This window comes from Perca flavescens, chromosome 17, assembly GCF_004354835.1.
Source record: "Perca flavescens isolate YP-PL-M2 chromosome 17, PFLA_1.0, whole genome shotgun sequence".
Taxonomy (NCBI): domain Eukaryota; kingdom Metazoa; phylum Chordata; class Actinopteri; order Perciformes; family Percidae; genus Perca; species Perca flavescens.
The window spans coordinates 22,495,208-22,518,161 of NC_041347.1; the positions used below are offsets into that span (position 1 = coordinate 22,495,208).

General features: G+C 39.1%; 1 protein-coding gene across 1 annotated transcript in view; it reads right to left on the minus strand.

Moving 5' to 3' along the window:
- The window catches only part of ryr2b (ryanodine receptor 2b (cardiac)), a 70,362-nt gene that overhangs the window by 18,065 nt on the left and 29,343 nt on the right, over positions 1-22,954 (minus strand). The window contains 33 exon segments of the mRNA XM_028603952.1: positions 3,051-3,107; positions 3,312-3,363; positions 3,601-3,731; positions 8,097-8,193; positions 8,510-8,622; positions 9,034-9,162; positions 10,025-10,087; positions 10,324-10,485; positions 10,612-10,698; positions 10,815-10,902; positions 11,265-11,502; positions 11,609-11,929; positions 12,046-12,176; positions 12,579-12,660; positions 13,177-13,424; positions 13,867-13,927; positions 15,010-15,059; positions 15,249-15,370; positions 15,992-16,068; positions 16,438-16,553; positions 16,780-16,903; positions 17,016-17,091; positions 17,486-17,563; positions 17,713-17,850; positions 18,056-18,145; positions 18,380-18,458; positions 18,876-19,039; positions 20,208-20,348; positions 20,455-20,545; positions 21,081-21,301; positions 21,825-21,994; positions 22,297-22,414; positions 22,756-22,864. Coding sequence (XP_028459753.1) covers positions 3,051-3,107; positions 3,312-3,363; positions 3,601-3,731; positions 8,097-8,193; positions 8,510-8,622; positions 9,034-9,162; positions 10,025-10,087; positions 10,324-10,485; positions 10,612-10,698; positions 10,815-10,902; positions 11,265-11,502; positions 11,609-11,929; positions 12,046-12,176; positions 12,579-12,660; positions 13,177-13,424; positions 13,867-13,927; positions 15,010-15,059; positions 15,249-15,370; positions 15,992-16,068; positions 16,438-16,553; positions 16,780-16,903; positions 17,016-17,091; positions 17,486-17,563; positions 17,713-17,850; positions 18,056-18,145; positions 18,380-18,458; positions 18,876-19,039; positions 20,208-20,348; positions 20,455-20,545; positions 21,081-21,301; positions 21,825-21,994; positions 22,297-22,414; positions 22,756-22,864 — 4,024 coding nt within the window.

Below are 22,954 nucleotides of genomic sequence, written 5' to 3' on the forward strand. Positions count from 1 at the left end.
AATTCACTACTGTATCTACTGTATATATGTGTGTGTGTGTGTGTGTATATATATAAATTGTCAAATAATATAACTATAATATAACTTAAATGCCAATGATATATTATTAATTTCCTAATTTATTATTAGGGTTCAAACCCTGAAGGGTTGTTTTTGTCCCAGTTTATTATTATTTGTCGTCTTCCGCTGTGTCTCAAATTGCTGTGAGTTGGAATGAGCTAGAAACAAGAAACTTGGCCCAATGCATTAGGTTCCCAAGAAATATGAGCCCAATTGCCCACATGGTGGCACTGTAATTAAAGGAGAACTCCGGGCAAGTTTTCCGTTAATCTTGATTGCTATATGTATATGAGTACTGCCGATAGCAAAAAAACCGAGCCGAATCCCTTCGCTCGCCTGCCGAGGGCGACAACAATCCTACAAGCGCCCGCTGGTCTGGTGGAGGTCTTCCAGAAGACCGTTCAAGCCTTCGCGGCAAAATTTTGAGGTTTATTCCCCCTCACAAATAGGTAATTGAGCACTGCAGTGGTTATGACCATATTAGTGACTATGTAACTACATGGAAACAAACCTAATTATGTTTATGCCCTGTACAGTAAAATAGTGTTTTAGACTGCTAGCTGTAGTCTCGCGCTGAAGTCCCGTGGGAATTCAGTTGTAGCAGGAAAAGGTAAACAGCAGTGTGCAGATCGGAGGGTAGTGTGTGAAGAGTGAAGAGCGGAGGTGTTCACAAGGGAAGAAGCTTGGGGTAACGTAACTATGGAGCTAGAGCTAGCCTTCAGTAACGCTATTATACTGTACAAGAAACCGGCATCATTTGGTCTGTTTCCATGTAGTTACATAGTCACTGATAGGACCACTACAGTGCTCAATTACCTATTTTTGAGGGAGGAATAAACTTCAAAATTTCGCCGCAAAAGCATGAACTGTCCTCTGGAGGACCTCCACCAGACCAGCGGGCACCTGTGGATTGTTTTCGGTGCGGCAGGCGAGGGATGCGGGGTGGAAGTAGAAGCTGGATGCCGGTCAGGGCTGCTAGCCTGGCTAAGGAAACTACCACACAATTCGCCACTGCAGAGACTCATATTCACCAACGACAGCAGCTCCGTGTTGCTAGCAGCAATTCGGCTCATTTTTTTTTGCTATCGGCGGTACTCATATACATATAGCAATCAAGATTAACGGAAAACTTGCCCGGTGTTCTCCTTTAAGGTTTAAAAACGTGATTTTTGAAAGGCCACGCCCCTCACACGGAAGTCCAATTGACTCAATGTGCTTTAAGAATTATATCACATTACAACATGATGTTAAAAATAATATTTCTATATATAAATTAAGTATTGACATGCACAAACTTGAATACATACCATTTAATCATAACTTGGTGGTGAGTATTAACCATGATCTGAAGTGTTATTTTGATTGGTGCATGTGGACATTGCCTATTTATCATTAGCAGTCCCTCCAGAAAAACGGGATTTTTTCAAATATGCCGCACTTTCGCCGCATAAATTGCCGATTTCCGCGCAAAATATGCGGTGCTTGCATGATTTCATAATCCCCGCATTTTCGTTGCAAAAAAGTCACATATATCTTAGCAGAAAGTTAAAAAAATGTTGCGTTTACTTCACACAAGAGCAGCCATTTTCCCCTGTTGCCATGGGAACGTTATGAAGTGACGTAATTACACGACGTGAACATCATCAAAAAGCAGGTGTTGGAGGTTGATACTTTGAGTCTCTTAAGTTGGTATCCAATAAGAAACCTATCTTAATATCTGATGTCTACTCAAATTTCTTTGTTTAAGTGCTACTGCTGTCTATATTATTAACGATTTTTGAAAGTCTGTCTCTTTTGTATCTTTTATTTCCCTCTGTTTAGACTATTACTTTTATTTTTACTTTAATATTATATTATTTGTATATATTTTGTATCTTATTTGTTTACTTATTGCAATGACTGTAAACTATTTTTGGAAATTAAGTTTAAAAAAAGCAGGGTGTTAGGGTAATCACTTTTTCTTCTCTTTTTCATCAAACCGCAGTTTTTGCAAGTTCCCGCAATTTTTGCAAGTTCCCGCAATTTCATTGCATAAAATTGCATAAATATCCCGCATATTCCATTGCATTTATTAAGAAAACGTGCCGCATAATCAAGGATTTTTGCCCGCCTCAATCACAAAAAAAACGTTTTTCTGGAAGGACTGCATTATATGCTTAATTATGCTGTTTGTGTGCCTATGCTTTGCATAAAAATATGCCATTTGGCCTGATTGTGACGCTATAACTTAAGGGCCAAAGTTAAAACTTTAAAAGGCCACACCCCTCACACCATGAGTCCGATTGATTTGAAATATCTCACACAAGTACAGCTCAATTTGCTTTACAAAAAAGCATCTTTGACCATAAACGTCTGCCATGACAGATTTTTGAAATTTTGCAGATTAATGTGAAAAACGGCAATATGAATAGACTTTTGTCAAGTTTAAGTCTATAAATACCAGAATTGGTATACAGCGTTGCAGGAGACACATTTCTACTATAAATGAGCAAGATTGGTAAAAAAACATGGCCACCATCATTTAAAACACATAGCAAAGGGCGGGGCTTAGCAGGAAATCGCCATAACTCAAGGTCTTCTCAACGGAGACATCCGACACAAAGACCTGAAAGTGCGTACCAATCTTCATTAAAATCCGATTAATTGAAATGGCGGGACTTATATTGCTGCATCCATTACAGTGATGAAACGAGTGTGATGGGTCTCACCCCGTTTTCTACAGAGTTAAACCAGCTGAAGTGACTCAGTGCTCAGCTTTGTGAAGCCCGAAACCCTCTCAATGCTGCTTGCAGCTTTAACTTTAGCGATTCGGCTGCTTCCTTCTGTTGGCCGGGAGAGGGTTTGAACCCAAAATTGGTGTTGTGGCTATATTTTGTCTTATTATTGCAATAGAAAATATTAAGATGAAAAAAGTCAAGCCAATTATGATTAAATACTGCAAGCAAGAAACACTTAAAATCTATTTAAAAAATAAAAGCCCATTCCCTCACTTCAAAGCTTTCCACTTCCTGTTCTTCATCATCATCATCATCCTCTCTGTGGCAGCTCTTGGAGATCAAACATACAACGCAGGGTGATGATAAAAAAAAGGGTTAGAAAATAAATCAATATAGAAGAGGTACAAAATGTACAAACACATTTTGTTATATATATTGCATGTGACATGCCCAAAGACACAAAAAGAGATGCATGATTTGAACATATTACCAACAAATATTTAGGTACTGCTAATACAGCTCATGTTCTATTACCTTGGCCATAATAGCAGCATAGGACGTATAGAGACCGTCATTTCCAAGCTTACTGTGATCAGGGAAGACAAATTAGATGTTATTCTCTGCAGAATATCATGAGAATATCCCAGAGATACCTCAATGGGATTGGTCGACCAAATCATGTCATGACAAAAAAACATATTGTAGATTTCAATAAATCATGATTCTGTCAAGTCTAATATTGACATTCTTGGTGATGGGTTGGACCAGTAGAACAGGGTTTTAACTGCATGTTATGTTTTAGAATGCACACACACACACACACCTCATTTCCATCAGGGCGCTTCGACTGAAGAGTGAAATGAGTTGTAGGAGGGGATCAATTGGTTGGGCCCCTTCTTCCACCTTCTTTTCTTCCTCTCTGACACCTCCACACAGATCCATCACTCCTCCGCTCTGCAGTCCAGAGAAAGAGTAAAGTCACTAGTGTGTGCTGTCAAATAATGTCAAACACTAGCCATCCACAGCCTCTGGTGGCTGACTTACTCGCTTGCAAACACACAATATACAGTATACACAAACATAACAGGATAATGTTTAGGTGCACAGAGAAGACAAAGCTATCTTTATTAGGAACTTGTGCTAAATATACACCCACTCCAAAAGCTTTGATGTTTTAACTTTTTCAATACAAATGTTTAAAGCGTTAACATAAAAAATAATGTATGCACAATGTCAAATCACAACTGTCTACTTGACCACAGCGAAATATTTAAGGAACAGCATCAGGGAGTGTGCCCTACAGGCAGAATTTACTCAATCTTGTATGTACAAATTAAAAAAAACAGGGTTTAAGAATGTAGTGTGTTCACACTGAAAACACAACAAAATGAAGTAAATTTGAATATGCTTATTCAATTTACTTGGGAGTGATGTTGACAAAATTGTGCATAGTGGTGAGATGGCTCTAATATTAGAAAAGTCAAAAGGTACTATTCTTTATGTATTTATGTTTTCTTCCCTTTTATCCTATCTTCTCTTTCTTGTCTCCTCCATCTCTCTCTCTCAACAAGCCACTACTTACGTTACCCTCCCCTTACTCCTGAACGTTTGATAAAAGCTAATGGAATGGGGGAGCGTGTCTGTGATTTGTGTCTTGGAATGTTAAAGGGATCAATGGCCCAGTTAAGAGAGGTAGAATTTTTTTCCACCTATATTTTTTATATACACACTATGTTACATTCAGATTTACAATTACACCTTTGAGGTTTGTAAGAAATTCTGAAACAGCCCCAAGCTTATTTACTGGATTATTCTCTTGTATTCTTCACTAAGGGCCTCCATAAACACTAATGGGATGAGGTCCCAATATTTCACCCTTGGCAGAGGATGCCGTCAGGGGTGTCCTCTGAGTCCGTTGTAGTTTGCAATGGCTATTGAGCCTTTATCTATTGCAATTAAATCTGCCAACTTTAATCAAGGAATTCTTAGATTTGATACACATCACCTTTCATTATATGTAGATGATTTATTACACTTTAAGCGGACCTAGAGAGATGGAATGTCTTACATATTCATTGCAGGTAAGGTAAATTGTATTGAAATGAATGTGCATCTTCCCAAGCTTGCCCCTCTTTTTACCTGAATCTTTTTTCCATGCGATAAACAAGCTTATTTCCTCTTTCATATGGAAAGACCCCCCAGGATCAGATGAGAATATTTACAGAGACATAGATCCATAGGTGTATTGGGTCTTCCTAATCTAAAAATGTACAATTCAGCGGCTAATATACACAAAATGACTATGGATCAAGGAGCCAACACTGAGTTGGTGTGAGTTTGAGGCTAAATCTTACCCTGCTACTTCACGTTTGGCTCTGCTCTCATCTAGTATTCCCATCCAACCAGCCAAATTTTCTCATGACCCAGTGATTATTTCAACTTTAAGAATCTGGTCTCAATTTAGATTTGCTTTTGGAATCCGAGAGCAGAATAACCACAGACCTATCCACAATAACCATCGCTCATAGGTGCCACACGTCACCAGCTAAATTGACAGATGGACATTGGGCTTGTCCTCATCTTCAGGATTATTGGACAGCTATTTTTAACCACCTGTCTAGGGCTTTGAACATTGTGTTGACTCCATGTGCAGACACTATATTGAGTATTACCAGGCCATCGATTGTTAGGGAGGAAAATAAGGGATGTTATTGCCTTTGCATCCTTATTAGCACATAGAAGGACATTGTTGGAGTGGAAGTCAACACTTTCCCCCAAAGCTTCTTTATGGCTTAAAGACCTCATGATGTTCCCATATGGAAGTAAATCTTTTCATCGGAAATTAAAAAGCCATTGAATTTCTAGCAACAAATATTTGTGCATTGAAATTATGTATGTATCAGATTTTTTTTGCCTCTGAATTTTACTCTAATTTAAAAATGTTCATCTTTATTTTTCTAAGCTCATATATTCAGAATCAAAAATGAAATGTAAAAAATTTCAATATAACAAATTCAGATGCAAAATACAATGTTTAAAATTCAACTAATATATTTTCAACTTGCTTTTCCTTAGGTTCCCGGATGTTAACACTGAATTTTAAATATTACATTTTGCGGCTGAATTTGGCCTGTTGAATTTGAGGAAGTTGAAAATATATTAGTTGAATACATTGTATTTCGCATCTGAATTTGGTATATTGAAATTTTTGGGGATTTTGGATTCTGAATTAATTTATGAACTTAGAAAAATAAAGGTGAGAATTAGTTGTTGAACATTTGAAGAGGAAAATTTAGAGGAAAAAAAAAATCCAGATACATAATTTCAATGCATAAAAGTGCTAGAAATTCAATGGCTTTTTAATTTCAAAATCCGTGTGTGAACAGATGCATGAGTTTTGGAATAAAACAACATCAATAATATTTGATGTGATAGGATGTCGAATTCCTACTGACCTGATTGTTTTGTTACTTAATGACGACTCTAAATTACATCTGCTTGGGAGACAAAAGAAAGTTTGGTTAGCCGGCTCAATCGCGACCAAGAAAATGATAGCTCAATGCTGGCTCCCCCCCCCCACACTCGCTTTGTATAAAACAGTGGTTGGCGTATTTTCTCGACATAGTTATGCTTGAGCTTTCTACAGCAAGGATTAACAAAGCCAAACCATCTACTATAGACCTATGGAAAGGTGCAGCAGCACAGGTATCAGACCTAATGACCTCAGCATCACAAGAAGTAGAGGAGGGCGACTAGGCAAGGTGTGGTTTCTGTTTGTTTTTTCTTTCTTTTCCTCGAGACTGCGGAGGGTGGGAGAGGGTGGTTGTTCTTGTTCAGGTGTGTTTGTATGTTCTGTTGTTGTTTGAAATGAAAAAATAAATTTAAAAAATTGATCTTAAAAAAAAATCTGATGAAACAGATTTACTTCCATATTCACATCTCTGGAAAAAAATGTAATTCAAAATTCGTTATTATTTTTTTAACGCTATTTAAAACATGCAGCGTATTCATTCAGCTGCATTTCCTTCCCCTGCTCCACACACACACACACACACACACACACACACACACACACACACACACACACACACACACACACACACACACACACACACACACACACACACACACACACACACACACACACACACACACACACACACAGCCCCTCCCCTCCGTGCAGCCACAGCGTCTGTCTCCATGAAAACGAGAGAAGACGGCTGGCGAAAAGTTCACAAAAGGTTGGTATCTCATGAACACCTTTACACAATCACACATATATATTCATGTATTCTGAATACAATGTTTTCAGTGTGTTAATGTTGGAGACGACTATTAGCAAACAAGCGACTGCGTCTGCTTTAGAAAGTTATCTAGTCACAAGTTTGTGGTAAAATGCAGTTCGGTTGTCGAAGTCAAAACACTATGGGCCCTATCTTGCACCCAGCGCAATTGCCTTGGTACACCGCTCCAGGGGGCGGTTCAGCGAAAAGAGGGGGCGTGTTCAGGCGCAAACGTTCCCTGGTGCTATTTTGCAGTAACAGAAAACAATTCCGCCACAGACCAGGAAAAAACTATTTTAGGACCGATTTATATTGCTCATCATAACCACTTAAAACGGTCAAATCTAACCCAATGTCCAAATATTATGGACGTTATCTGACACATTAACGTGAGATAACTTCTATAATTGTTGGATTTCGATTTAGTTTTTTTGACAGGCTTAAGTGTTCATGACAAAATATGACCATGATACATCTGGTGATGATTGATCGTTGTTTAGATATTAAACCATGTTAAGCTTTTTCACGTTAAGCGTTTTAGAATGTCCCTTACGACAAGCCGTGGGACGTCTTGCGGAGTAAATGGAAGGCGCTCAAACAGCGATACACGGCTCAAAAAAGAGAGTTGTCTCGCAGCGGTGCCGGAGGGAAAATATGAAGCAAGTTCCACCTTTTTGATGAGCTGGATCAGATCCTCAGCCAAAGGCCCATCGGAGCTTCCTTGGCTTCTAATATTAACAACAACAACTACTTCTGTCTAGCAAAACTTTGTTCGCAAAAGTTCGCTTGAATCTTGTGCGATTCAGTGCAAAAATGAATGGAAACACCTTAAAATGTCTCAAATCAATTCGATATACCAATTTAATCGCAAAACAGCATGTGACGTCATTACGCACAGGTTTTTATTCGCTTTAAAGCTGTTGGATGGAAACACACTTCCACCAGCTTTATTCGCATGAGTTTTTTTTACCGAACTTCAGATAATTCGATTGACAAGTAGATGGAAACTTAGCTAATGGCTTGCTTTTCCACTCACAGCCAAATCCTCCACAAGCTTCTCCTCAAAGCTGTGGTCCTCAGCTGATATCCAGGATGTATTGTAGCCTTGGAGGAACAAGTTGACAGCTCTGTGCCTGGGGAGGAATAGGAAAGGGTAAAGAGACAACAAGAGATTACCATTTGCATACACAAATGCAAATAAGAAATAAAAAAGAGGCAGCATAGGACTATAAATTAGCTCTGATTAGACCCATTATTAACAATTCATCAAAGCCTCTTATACCTATCCAAGGTGATGATTACGTCCACTAGAGAGTAAAGAGTGTTACACAATAGCTATAATTTGCAAGACACAGACAATCAAATACTATTCATATATCAAATACAAACAACACACGGCCATAGGGCTTTCATATGCTAATGCTAATGTAGTCATAGATATTTTTGTACCTGGGTAAGTTGTAGAGCGGAGCCATCCTTAGGCAGGCCACCACCGCTCGTTTCCTCTGTTTGGATAAGACCTTGTGCCATGCAGGTTTTTTACTTCTCTGCGGGTGTTCCACCTGAACCCAAAACCAAAGTCAAATATGTTACATAGGTAATGTTAACAAGGTAGTGCACAACACATGAACCTGCAATGACCTAAGGGGTTTCAATGGTAGCTTTTGGCGAGGTTCACCTTCGTGCATTTGTCTTGGATTAGCACTACAGGCATTACTTTCTTGAATGTAATATATTCCATATAAATTTGTGTTTGGAATAAGAACACAGAAGAGGGATATCTACATCTTCCTCAGGCCTCAGGAAAAACACAAAAACACACATTTCTCTACTCTGACCTTAATGATGACAGAGTTGGGTCACACTCAATGACGACAAGTCACTTTATTTACAGAGAAACATTTTCAACAGATGTGTTATACAATATCTGAATGCATTACTGGCAATGTTTTCATGTTGCTTTAAAAGCTCACCTGGTCCAGGTAATAAAGGACTCGAGCTATGTCCAGAATCCTGTCTACATTCATTTTTGCGTCAGGAATGGCCCATGGCTGGCTCGGGTGTTCGGCATAAAGGCTGTCCTGCCTCAAACAGTTTGACACCTATAAAGGGAAAAAAGAATGCCACATTTATTTCTTTTATCCTCTTTCTTTCTTTAGTATTTCAACCATTCAGTTAAAAATATATTTACAAAGACTGCTGGAGAACAAGCATTTTTAACAGGGCAAAACACATGAAAGAATGAATGAAGGAGCTTGGTTTGAAATGGAAAGGCTAATAAAAATGATTAAGGGATCAAAATGCTGTTCTGAATCTTGCTTTCCCTATTGACTTTAATTTCCTTGCTTGAATACTAATATGACCCACAACAACAAAACTGACAAATGTCCATACAACCAGCAAAGGATGGATCATGGGCTGTGAAAAAATGAATCAAATGTTTGTTTAAACGTTTGTTTATGCTAATGACAAAGCTAAATTTGTGCTTTTTTCATCACTGACTTATGAATAAACAGATATTGCATGCATAGTCTAAACAGTATTGTGAGTATGTCACATTGGTTTCTCTGGTAAACAATGAGTAACTGACTGAGATTATTAAAATACAGTTTATGATTTTGCAAGCTACGAGAGCATTCTTCAATTTAATTTACCACACACTTGCTGCCTTCCACAAATTAAAAGGCACATGTACTCAGGCATGGCAATGAATATGCAGAATGCAATGGCACTTAATTTTAGCCCTAACTATAGAGGAATAGGAATAGGAATATCTATCTTTTAGGATTTTCTTTTTCTTGTATTCTTTTTATATTGTAAGACTTGTCTATTTTTGCGAATTTGTGAAAACCCAAATAAATAAAAACCTTCAAATGTGTTGTAATACAACTAATACTTTTTTATGAAATTAACATAGTAAGTCGAATACTGTAATGTTTAGAACACAAAAATAAAAATAGTTACCTGACTCTGAAGATGTATAAGGCAATTAAAAACCTGCTCTCGAATCTCATCTTCAGTGTTCTTCTGTGAAAAGCAAACAATGGCCAACATTAAATATATATATATATATATATATATATATATATATATATATATATATATATATATATATGTATGTATGTACACCACAGAGATATTGTAAGACATTCACCTTCACCTGATCATACTACAATGCAGATTTTAATATAAATACTGTGATTTACATAAAAGGATTTTAATCATCTACATTAATGGACTACATTAATGCTGGTACAACTGACCTGAGTAAAGCCGCTCTTCGCCAACATGATAAGGCTGTGGTCGCTTGGAAAACAAACCCTGAGTCCCACAGGGAGCAGTCTCTTCATGGAAGCCACAATGAGAGAGGTGTGTGTAGAATAACGATCCCCCTTCCTCTTCATCCTCCTCTGTTCATGGTCAAACTGAGAATTAAAAAGCCATGAAGATAACTTAGAAACTTTCCTGGCAGGTGCCTACTTTTGTGATTACCATATAACTAGTAGTGTCTATGATTTAAAGAGATGCAGTTCTTTACAAATATGGCTGACCTTGGACATTTTGTCATTGTTGACCAAGAACGCCAAATTGTTGATTTCATTTTGGACCACAAAGTTCTGTTCCTCCCATTTGAAATTCTGTTGTAGCAAACAAGGGTGAATAAACGTTACATGGCTTATAGGGTACAATATTCTCTTGGATAGCATTGCCACAAGGAATAATAAAAAAAAAAAACACTATGTGTCATCCTCACATGAGATTTGGCCCAGAATATAAAGACCTCTGCCACCATGCTGAACAGCTGCTCAGTGTCAGGGTTCGACTCTTTTAGCCAGCTGGCTCTGGGACAAGAGAAACCAAAACATATCACAGTATTATTGCAGAATGTATTCCTGTAAAGCTTATCATATAACTAAAATAATAAAAATTAATCTCTTTGTATCCATAAAAAAAAAAGTTGTATTTGTATTTTCAATTGTTTACAATTTACCAATAGTTGTGTCACAAACAATGGAAAATGTGGTCTTCAAAAGGTTTCTGAAGAACTTTAGAGGAAAGATGCTCATTACTAGTGGGTTAATGTCACTATAAAATAGCCATTTTCCATTGACTCTACAAACATTTCAAACTACTCCTGGAGCTTTTGACCTCAGAAAAACCAGCTTGCTTCCCCACATCTAAGCTCCTTGGCAGCGTGCCTTACCGATTAGAATCCACAAATGGAATGAGGAGGGGATAGAAGGCGTAGAGGTCGCGCACAAGTACAGTGAACTTCTCCTGTATCTGCAACTCTGCTTCGGAGGTATCACACCCTTCTGCTTTCATCTGCTCCTCCTCTAGCAGCACACATTCAGCCCTCTTCCTCACCTTCTCCATCAGTGGCAGGAAGTGGCTCTTTAACAGCTCAGTGCGGGCTTTGCATATAATTGGCTGAGAATAAACTGAAAGATATGACAACGGTTAATATTGGGAAAAAAATGAAAGCCATAACTAATGTGGAATAAGGAATCCACACAACAATCACAGTATTGTACATGACCACAATACCTGCCAGCTGTTTCATCCAGTCACCCTGGCTAGCTCCCACATGGTTGTGGATGATACGGAGCATGTGGCCAAGAAGATCACTTGCATGTTGGGGAATGACAGCAGTGCAGATTTGGCTGTCTGGCTGGCCCTCAGGGCCCCAATACCACCAACGGGACATGTAGCTGCACAGCATAGGCAAAGTGACCTCCGTGACATGGATGTAGTGGGACTGGCGAGCTCCGGCACCAGCACCTGCCAACTCCTCCACTAACCCCAGAGCCTGTTCCAGAGAGGGCAGGAGGGGACACATGTCCTCCACCTGATTTGGCAGACCCAGGTCTAACATTAACAGAAATGGAAAACATGGGGTTAAGATATGGGGGTGAGAGCTATTCAAGGAGGCGAAGATTAAACAGACAACACTAAAATAATCCATCTGTGTGTATGTTTATTACCTTCTCTCTCAGAAGCACTCATGGTGTTGTAAATGGAGTAAGGGTTTTTTTGGTTTAGGGATGGCTCCAGGAAGCATACAGGAAAAGTCCCAGTCAGGGCTGCCAGACAGGCACCTGCTGCTGGCCTCTGCCTATATGGAAATGCTGTGTTAGGATGTAGGCATGGGCTGACTTATGTTCAAATCTTATCAAACTCTATGAGGTAGCATTGCTAATTTAAGTTTACTTGCCAGCTACAAATCTCAGGTTGAAAACACTTCTTACCTTACCTTGACTTTTATACATTTAATAGCCTTAATATGTACTAATATGTAATCAATGAAGGTGGACTATTCATGTATTTCTGTGATTTCTATAATCAAATATTGTATGTACAGTATACATTACATATATACATTTAATTAGTACCTTTTTTTTTTACCGAAAGTGTAAGTATAGACATTAAATGGAGAAAAAAAACATGATTAAAAGAAGAAGACAGACTGTTATTAGCAAAAATTATGAAATCAGTCACATAGCAATATAGGTGGTACCCCTCCATGTAGATGCTGCTACTGGTGCCAAGAGAGTAGAGGCTGTTGAGGATCCTGTAACAGGACACCTGGATAGTCCCCACTGGAAAGACAAGATCCTTGTTAGGTTTGTTTCAGAAACAGCCAAGGACACCGAGTAGTAAAGATGATAGCATGCAATCACAGAGAGATAGACTAGCTGAATGGCTGCTGATTTGGATAATGAATGATTCCTGGAAGGTCAGGATATTAGTCAGGGAGACAATATGCTCCTGCTGCTCTGTGGCCATGACTTAAGCACGTAATGAGAGCTGATTTCAAAGATAGGAAGTTGAGGGGAGGGTGTCCCTGAGTGATTTCAGGGGGAGCGAGTGTGGAAACCAGCTGTTCATCCAGCTCAATAACATACGGTGGAAAACAAATGGGAATACTGAAAACACATGTGGTGGAGGTTGTATGTATATGATTGTGAAGGTACAGGAAAACATGTTCAGGATGATATGTTAACAGGCTATATTTGCATTTGTGCATTTTAGGAAAAAAATGCAAATGTAAAATGCAGAGTACAATATTAGAGACATTATTCCTTAACAGTGGTCTACATCAAGGTCCTCCTTACCCAGGAGGTCCACTCCATAGTTTTGGTTGCCAAGATGCTGGAAGAGGGATGTGAGGGTGGGGAGGAGAATGGAGGTTGTGAAGCTGATAACCTTGGCCACTCCTCTAGCCTGTTGACTCCTACTCTGAGGCAAACAGACCATGGTCACAGAAAGGTTTTCCACAGTCATCTCCAGATCAGCTGCAGCTTCCTCAAAGAATGAATGCAGAGATGCTTGGATAGACTCTGGGGCTGACTTCATCAATACCCTAAGGCCAAAGGATGAGAAAAAAATGGCAGTTAATTGTTTTTGTGACTATCAAAAATGTACGTGTAATAACAATTTATTAGTTTTCAACAAAAATAGACCATTTATAAGGAACAATGGTAGATGATGAAAAGTGCAGAAAATTAAAGGTATCATGCAGTGTCTCTTTTAGCAAGCTATAATAAAACCAGTTAAGTGTTCTAAATTAGACAAGTCCAAATGAGAACAATCTCTGCAGAGCCTACTTCTAGCGTCATGCTTCAGAGGCATTGTCCTCAGGGAGTAAAAGTGATATCAACCACAATTAGATAGCATCAGTGTATCAGTGGCTCAATTACACCAGTCATCTCATCCTCAGACATGGTGGGGTGACACTGATTATACCGCAGGCAGAGCAACAAGATTGATTCAGGCAGAGTGTGACAGTAGTGCCATCTAGCTACCTGGCATCCAGAGCCTGAGCCAAAACATGGAGGCAGCTTGCAACTGATGAGGCATCGTTTCCTGGAAAAACACATGCACACACAATTAATCCAAAATGTCGGCACACACAGACAAAAAGATATGCACCTACACAACATGCATAAACACACAAGGGGCCCTACCTTGCACCCAGCGCAATTGACTTTGTACACCGATGCATGTATCAGTGTCTAAAGTCTAAAGTCAGTGGCGCGTTATTCAGATGCTATTTTAGGGGCGCATGCTTGGCCATAATGTAGCGTGCGCACAACACGCATACACCTTGCTTCCCTCATCTACACGGACGCAGCAGTTCCCATTTTTGCAACCCATACATAATTACAAGGAAAATTATATTAAAAAAAATATTACTGAAAATGCACTTCAGGTGTTTGGATAGATCAGGAGGCACTTTACAGTACAGTCCTCAAAAAGTTGCAGCATTCTTTGTGGCTTGTTGTGTTTTACACAACATTTCCATGAATCATGGATGTGTTGATGACATAAATGAGGAAATATTAGAGGACTTAAGGAGACGTGATGTTGAACTACGGTGGGATTGGACACTTGAGGGTCCGGGAGTGGCAATGCGCGATGTGCTTCTGATGGAGTGGGTGGATGGAGATGGAGTTGGGGGAGGAGGAAGGGGCACAACAGGAGCAGGCGGTGCATTTGGAGGCCCACGCTCCATGGCTGCAGCAATCCTTTCCAGACTTGAGGAGATCCGCCACCCGGACAAGACGGCATTTATTACTTTATTACAGCTCCCGCTGGCGTGCGCCAACCAAATCCGCTGTCATAATAGCAATCCGCCATGGAACAAGCGCACCTGCTCTTAAAGGGAATGTGTATTGACGCTATGATTGTTTATTTTCGCGTTACGCCCAAACCACACCTAGCTACTTCAGACCAACCCATTTTAGATTTGCGTTGGATGTAAGACTCATTTATCCCGCCGGTATAATAACAACATCGCCCGAGATCCGATTCATACTTGCGTTTCAGATCGTTGAAGTAGGGCCCAAGGACTTACATCTTAAAGAGCAAACCAAGAAATCAACTAACAAGAGAACAAGTGGGACAAATTGATGTCTGAATAAGCTTTCTTTCCACACCATCCTTACCAAAGAGTGAGATCCTGTGTCTTACTAGAGCTGCAAGCTTACAAAAGAGGCTGGATGTGAGGAGAAAAGAAGTGCAGTAATGAGGAGGGGTGGAAAAAGTAATTATGGGAAACAATCTGAAAAAAAAGCTTAAATTATGCAAGACATTACTGCCCTGATACAATACAATGTGCAAGAACATTTTAAAATACAGCTAGTGTAATCAGCATACTGTTTGTTTTGTTGCAGGCGACACATACCTTGCAATCATCTCCTTTTCTTTTTTTGACGCATGGCTTCTACTACCACTAGAGCACAGAGAAGTGGACAGGAAATACAGACCGTGGCTCTTCACATATTGTTCCAAAAGAGGAAGGATAACCTGTGGAGTAATAGCCAATGGGCGCAACATTTTAAAGCAGTTTGACAACATCACATACATTCTGCACCTACTTGTTCCAGTGCTTCATTAAGGCATCACACTTGCTGAGAGAAATAATAATTTTGCATTGCATGAGCTTCTTATGAAGCACTAGCAAATCACAGACAGATAGACAGACAGACAGATGGACAGTCTGTGGTTGTGTGAGTGTGTGTTTGAATGGGAGTTTAGGGTGTAGAGATCTGAGGCCTGACTGGTCATGGTATTGGCTGATCGGGTCTGACTCAGTGGTTCCCATCAATGAAAAATAAACCCATTTCATTCGCTGCCTCCATAGAGTCAGAACTGTGTGGGAAGCTTTAATCAATGTGCTGATGGCAATCGACACACCCACATGGATTTCTAAAATGGTTAAATAAATTACACAGCCACAAAGGGTTTTACTTAGAGGAGTTGCCCATGGCAACCACCTAACAAAACTAATTAGATGGCGTAAATGAAATAAGAAAAAGGCTGAGGAGAGGAAAGAAAATGTAATTGGAAGTGGGCTAAATGTTAGAGATTCCATATCAGAGAGAAGATTTTGACTGTGTTTAGATATGTATTTGATCTCAAGCAAACCTTAGAAAAGAAATTAATTGGTGTCTGGTGTGGAGCTCTATCTCCTTTAGAGATCTGTCCTCTGGCCTGCATCACCTCTGGAAAGGAAAACACAATGAAATACTACATCAAAGACAATTTAAAAATTACCATGATACTCTAGACAAAATAGAAAAATATAAATAAGTGTTTCAACATAATTTTGACATAAGACAGACAAGTTCAGATATCCAGGCCTGCTGTGAGCTATTTTTTGATGGTTCAAATCAAAACTACCCTGAGGCAGACTTGCTGAATTTACTTTAGAGTCAAGAGACTGTTGCTCATTATTGATAAAACGTGAAGATTTGTGTCAGCTACATAAGGTACTCATACTGTTGGGATGTATAATGTGAAAGTTCTTTCATGTGTTTTAATATATTATTTTTTGTTTTTGGCCTTAACAATTATGAATACTATCGTGTTACCCAGCTCCAACATGTGTTCTTGGGCATCCTCGGTGTGAGACAGCAGCCGCTGAAGGAGAGTGTAGCCAAAGCAGTTGGCTATGGCTGGAAAGTCCATCTCCACTGTCTTCCGATCCCTGTAGAGCAAGTGAAATCAAACCAGGATAATGATACACGACTGCTTGAAAAAGACAGCGATCTCTAACCTTAATTACTGTATTATCTGGACTATGTATTTTATTTCCGGAATTACCTGAACACCACTGTGAAATGAAAATGAACACCTAATTTACTACCCACCTGATATAATATAATACTGTATCACATTGCCCTTTTGCAATTACAGGCTCATTCTTTACTCACCTCCACACAGTGTAGCCATTGAGCTGAAGGAACTTGAGGACATCCTGGGCTCTTTCTCTGAATTTGGTCTTTTCCTTGGCAGTCAGGGTATCATAGGGCACACACATTGAATGGCCACCCCCTCCTGAGAACAGATATGGGTTGAATACATTGCAATTTTGATAACTGTTCGGTGCTCCCTGAAAGGACAGGACTTGAAGAAATATAAAATGTTTGTTGACACCATGGTATGGTACCTTTGCTCTCAAGTTCTAATTTCTTCCTCTTAGCCCAAGCATTGTGGTAGTTTTTAGCCAACTGTTCAGCCATCGCCTATATAGTAAAAGAAAAAGAAAAAAAAATAATACAGTAAAACACCTGTTATATCAGTCTAGTGTCTTTAGAGAAGAGTGCGTGGTTAGCTGAGAGAGGCAGTATGAGAGGCCAGGCTGCTGTTTCAAAAGAAAATTATGTCAGTACAGTTAGACTGCAACTGCATTAACCTGAGCCACTTACATGACATCTGACAACTCACAATTATAGCTCCGTTTACATGCAAAATATTGTTTGGATTATTTTAATGTATTTGCTATATTACACACTGACATTGGTGAGACCAGAGACCAGCGTTACCACCTCTACAGATTGTGTGCCAGGATTAAAGTCAAACTAAAGTTGTGCCAACTTTATTGGTGTATAAAGCAGAACAAAACAATGAAATACTTACATACTGGTCCCATGATAAGGTGATGCTGCTCATGTCCATAGGTTTGGGGCTAAAGGTTGATGCTCCTTCAAAAGACAGCTACGACAGACAACAAATAGAAAATTACTCATTTAAAATAAAGATAAATAAATAAAAAACGAATGAATATATGAGATACCTTTTACTAGAACAGAGACGTTTGGTGCCCAGAGGCTAAGTGAATGTGGCCTATGGAGTACATACTATACCTGTCCAGACTGAGATACTCGGCGCGTAAAGGTATGCGTGCCAAATGCGTCTCCTTCTTTGGTTCTCTCAATGGTCCATCCAAAGGCCAGCATACTCTTTATGGTTTCTTTAATGGCCAAGCGGTATGCCTCCTTCTCCTGAAAAGCTCCGAAATATAGATAATCGAACGATAGCAGCAGAGCAAAACACGCTCAAACTATTTTGAAATTTAAACTTTAAAAAAATGTCTGTTGTCCACTCCATAGACCAAAGACCAAGAACCAAGGCATTTTAATCTTTCATATCACATACACCACATTTGGTATGCAAGTGCATCTTTTTTTTATTGACTTCTCACTCTACCTTCTCAGCCAGAGCCCTGTATGGCTTGAGGAGAGGGTGAACCTTGGTGTTCTCACATAGCTGCTCCCCATGAACCCAGCCATTGGCAAACTGACAGCGATAACAAACATATTCAGTGAAAACCACACATTAAAATACACAGAGATTAATATATTAGCTCGACCAACCAAAACACAGACAATGTTTTGACACTGTCAAGCAGACAGCGTATTTTGTAAATGTGTTCTTAAGTGGTTCAGTCCTGATCAGGATATCATAAATCAACTCTACTCTGTTAACTTTTACAGGCCATTCACATTTGAGGAATAATGATTGTTATATTACCTTGTCCAGTGACCACTTCTCGTGAGTATGCTCTGCATACTTGTTCACTACAAACTCCAGTCTCTCTGGCACTGACACACTAGTGCAGGGAAATAAATAACACATCATAAAGCTTTATCGCGCAGTAACACATTTGGATCCAACGGAGCATCATTATTATTTTAGAGCTTTTATTGTCTTTATGATATAGCAGCGATGACAGAAAAGTGAGGAGAGAAAGAGAGGTTATGACTTGCAGCAAAGGGCCGCGGATCAGACTCAAAGCCAGGCCAACTGCGTTAATTGAAAGATTAATCAAGAGCATGAACATACATTTTTATTTCCACACCTTTTTGAATATGATTTTGATTTAGATTTTTTTTTAACCAAAGTTAATTCTGCCTACCACATTATAGCTTACACTTTTCCTGGAGCAGAAAAGGTCTTCAGAATCAACATGTGCTATTCTTTATCCATAATCAATAAATATCCCAGCATTCCCTGGTCAGTCTCTTACTTGGAGGTATCTACAGGCATGGGGTCAAAGTGTCCTTCTGTGTCCATCGAGGCTTTTCTCTCAGTATGGGACACACCGCTTGAGTCCATGTGGTCAGGAGGCAGGGCCTTGGCCAATGCAGCCAGGCACTGGACACACAGCCTAAATAACTGAGGCTCATAGGGCTGTAGAGTTGGAAATGGAAGGGGGTATTGGAAACATAGTGTGGGAAGAAGGAAAGAAGAAAAAGAGACAGCATGGGACATGATCATTTGAATTATCATTTGAACCAAATCTGGCATATTGCAGAGCTGACATTCAATTGCAGAACAGGAACTACAACTCTACAATTGGATGATTTGGTTAAGCCTGTTTTTTGCAACACTTATTATGTGTGACCCTGAGAAAACAAAACACTATTTAGGTGAGGATATCAGCTTATTTAATTCCAATTTAATAACCTTTAATTATTTCTGATACAAAGACCTATCTCTGTTGTAGTAATAATTTAGCTGAAAAACCCTGTTAGAAACTGAGTAAAGTGGTAAAAAAAATCCTGTTTCTCCAAGTGAAATCTACAGTAGCTGTGAATCCCTCATCCCAATAATGAGAATTTACTCGTTTACATCACGTTCAAGATATGTGGTTACAACGGTAACAAACTGATATAAAATATATTGAATCCCATAACACTAGTTCAATTGCTATGAAATGTAGCACATCACCAGTAATCCTTAAGAATTACTTATTCAAATAAGTCTCCACCTTGAGTTATTTTTTAGTTGTAGCCAACACACTACACTACATATACGCACTATAACTTTTCTCTGAAGAGATTCTTCTCTGCAATGTTGACTTGGTTTGGTTGAGGTTTGACATGGGTCACAAGTGGGAGTGGAATGATCAGATGAACTTAGTTCTTTGATGTTTCATGGAATCTGTCAGGTATCTGCCAGAAATATGCTGGTACATGCATCAAGTCTACTGAGAAAAGATTGGGTTATTGCTTATGTTTCCAACAACTCTGTTTAGAGGTGAGAGGTTTCATACCACAATATGAAAAATGTACTCTTAATCTGAAGTGTGTTATAGCTTCCTTCACTCATGTTCTTCTAGAACTTCATTAAATAAGAAAATCAAATACGGATTTTGCCATCGTTCCTGAAATACTGTACACTTGAAGAGGATAAAAAGAGAAGGTGATAAATCAATGGTAGGATAACACTGTCAAAAAATGTAACATTTATTCATTTTGTGAGAACTTTTTTGGTGCTCCACGAAAATATTATTCTAATTCTAAATAATTAAAGTAATGGGATCTTGAGATTGACACAGGTATTCAATATGGTTTACCTTCTTTGGCAAGGCCTTAAAGACACCCCAGAACAACTTTCTAGACAGGTGGAGCTCCTCTTCAGAGGCCAAACCCTGGTCACCCTGCCCTTCAGGTAGCGAGTAGTACTTCCACCTCTGCTCGTAGTGACTGATCAAGAGCTAGTAGATGAAAGTATTGACCAAAGTCAATAAAATGTATAATTTTAACTTGGTGTACTAATACATTTTCACATATACTTTAGTAAACTGCAATGTGTTTATCCACCTTTAGTGGCATCTTGCTATAGTCTGTGAGATGGGGAACATCGAAAGCAAGACGTCGAAGAAGAGGCTGCATCTTGGATGGTTGGAGTTTACTGAGGACACCAATGAGTGCAGAATTATTCACATGAGCAGATATACATCACTTACACCAACAGAGAGACACACACCCACACCCACACCCACACACAGATGTTATGACTGATTATCATGTCTCAGAAAAATGCTATGGCCAAGTTGCACTTAATTTGTTAACATTTTGATTGACTTCAAATCTAAACCAGGCAAAAACAGGCTTTATAGTGATTCATTAAATAGGAGCAGGATTTAGAGTCTGCGTCAGTTAACAAAAACGTGTTGCCGTTTCTCTTTCCTCTTGACATGTGATTTGGTCAGTCAACAAAAAGTGCGTCATGTCAATGGATACAGGAAGCAAATTATTAATAATAATTCAGGAATTTAAAATGGAAGACCATAGAAGATGCAGCTTCCAAAAATAGCATTGTACCATAAAATATGTAATCAGTGACTTATCTGCAGACAACAGCAACAACTTTTTGAAATAATAGCCAAGCGGAGACAGAACCCTAAGTCCGCAGGTTGCTTTATCATACCAAGTAAAAGCCCTACCTGCACACAGCCAACAAACAATCTTCAATAGTGTCTCTCTGAGCTTTGGTCAAGCTAAGAGCTCTGGAGAGGCTGTAGATTGCCTGAATGAGAGAATCCACCAGCAAAGCATGGTCTTCTAAAGCACAGAAGAGAGCTGAACATTTGGTGAGCAGGGGAAGAACAGATGTACACAAGTATCTGTTGAGGGCCAGGGCCATATCAGTGGATCCTAAGTCAGCCTGCAATGAAAAAGAGAGGTTAACACTTACAGGGTGCAATTAACTTGGTGGAACTTAACTGACAAATGGAGTGAGGAGGCAGAAAGAAGAAATGGGGACCATGCTCGAGAATGCAAACAATGTTTCCTTAGAGTGAATATTAAGATATGTTATGATAAAATAAAATGATCTACTTTTATCAAGAGGGATGCATACATACTTTTAATTACTATATTTAAAAGTGTAATGGAAAACAAAACACTAATTCATTAACTTAGTGAATTGCGCAATTTATTTGTACGCATATTGAGACATTCAAGTCTCATGTGAGTTAGTGCAGATGATCATTTCAGTCATTTTAGACACTCATAGTAATGTTAGGATATGGTAGAGTCAATGCTAGGGACAGGTAGAGAGAAGTGCAAGTTCATAGGTGACAGGGTGCAGCTTGGATTTATTCAAAGGCACAGGACACTCCTACAATGTTACATTGGATCTATTAAGCAGGTCAACAGGGCAACAAAATGTAATTTTATCTGCTCACAGTGTCAAGAGAGACAGCTGCCTGAAGGTCAGGCAGAAAGCCAAATTCTAGTAGGTGGAGAAGAAAATGTTGGTTCTCAAAGCCATAAACCCGATCCAGGAACAGAACCATAGCTGCCTTGTGGTCTGGGCAGAACACTGTAGACAGGTCAGGCTCAACCACCAGACCATCTGGACAAAAAAATTTTAAATAAAGATCAGATGTCATGACCAAAGGTTATATTGACATAATGTGTACTGTTTATTTATCTATCTATACTATGGGTGCCAATCCCTAATCCAGACTCAACCATTGTCATGACAGAAGAATCAAAAGGACTCTGTAACTACACAATAAAAGATCTTAAAGACAATCAGAATTCAATAGGCAGCCATACTATAGCATACATACTATAGCAGACAAGGCCGATTTCTGTGCAAAGGCTTAATACCACTTTAATTTACTGTAGTGATGCAAGAAAGGCTCATCTAACCTTTAGATGAAGGAATTTGAAAAGAGATGCTGATGACTCCCTCAAGATCCCGAATAGGGATGAGCGACCTCAGAATGGCTCTAATGCGGATAGCTTCTCCTTTACCTCCTTGAATCAACTGGACAACAATTCAGAACAAAACATTGTTGTTGGTCAGTCATTTACAGCTTACAAAGATTCCCATATGTAATGATACAGTAACAAATAATAGAAGCATTACATATTTTGCCAAGCAAATAACCAGTTAAATATTTTTGCTTTTATGTATGAACATACAGCATGTGGACCAGGCCATTCTGTGGAAGGGCAAAAGCAATAAACTGACTATTTTTTTTGTTTGGCTCATTCTGTCTCATTATTTAAAAAGCAGTTTGCAGACTATTTTCATTAGGCTTTATTGTTTGAGACATCAGCAAATATTGATGCAGAAGGGCTTCTGAAAGCTGGGAACACACTCACATGCATCTCTGGAGCACAGCGCCCCAGCAAGTCGATAAGAGCTGAGTAGAAGGTCATGATGGCGTGCCCCATGTGAATTAGGTCATCATCATTGTCCTGGACAACATCTCTGTTACAGGAAACAATCATAACAGTCAAAAGCTTGTCATTAAACTAAAATAAATCATTAATCATAACAGAATCAAATGATTGATTATCC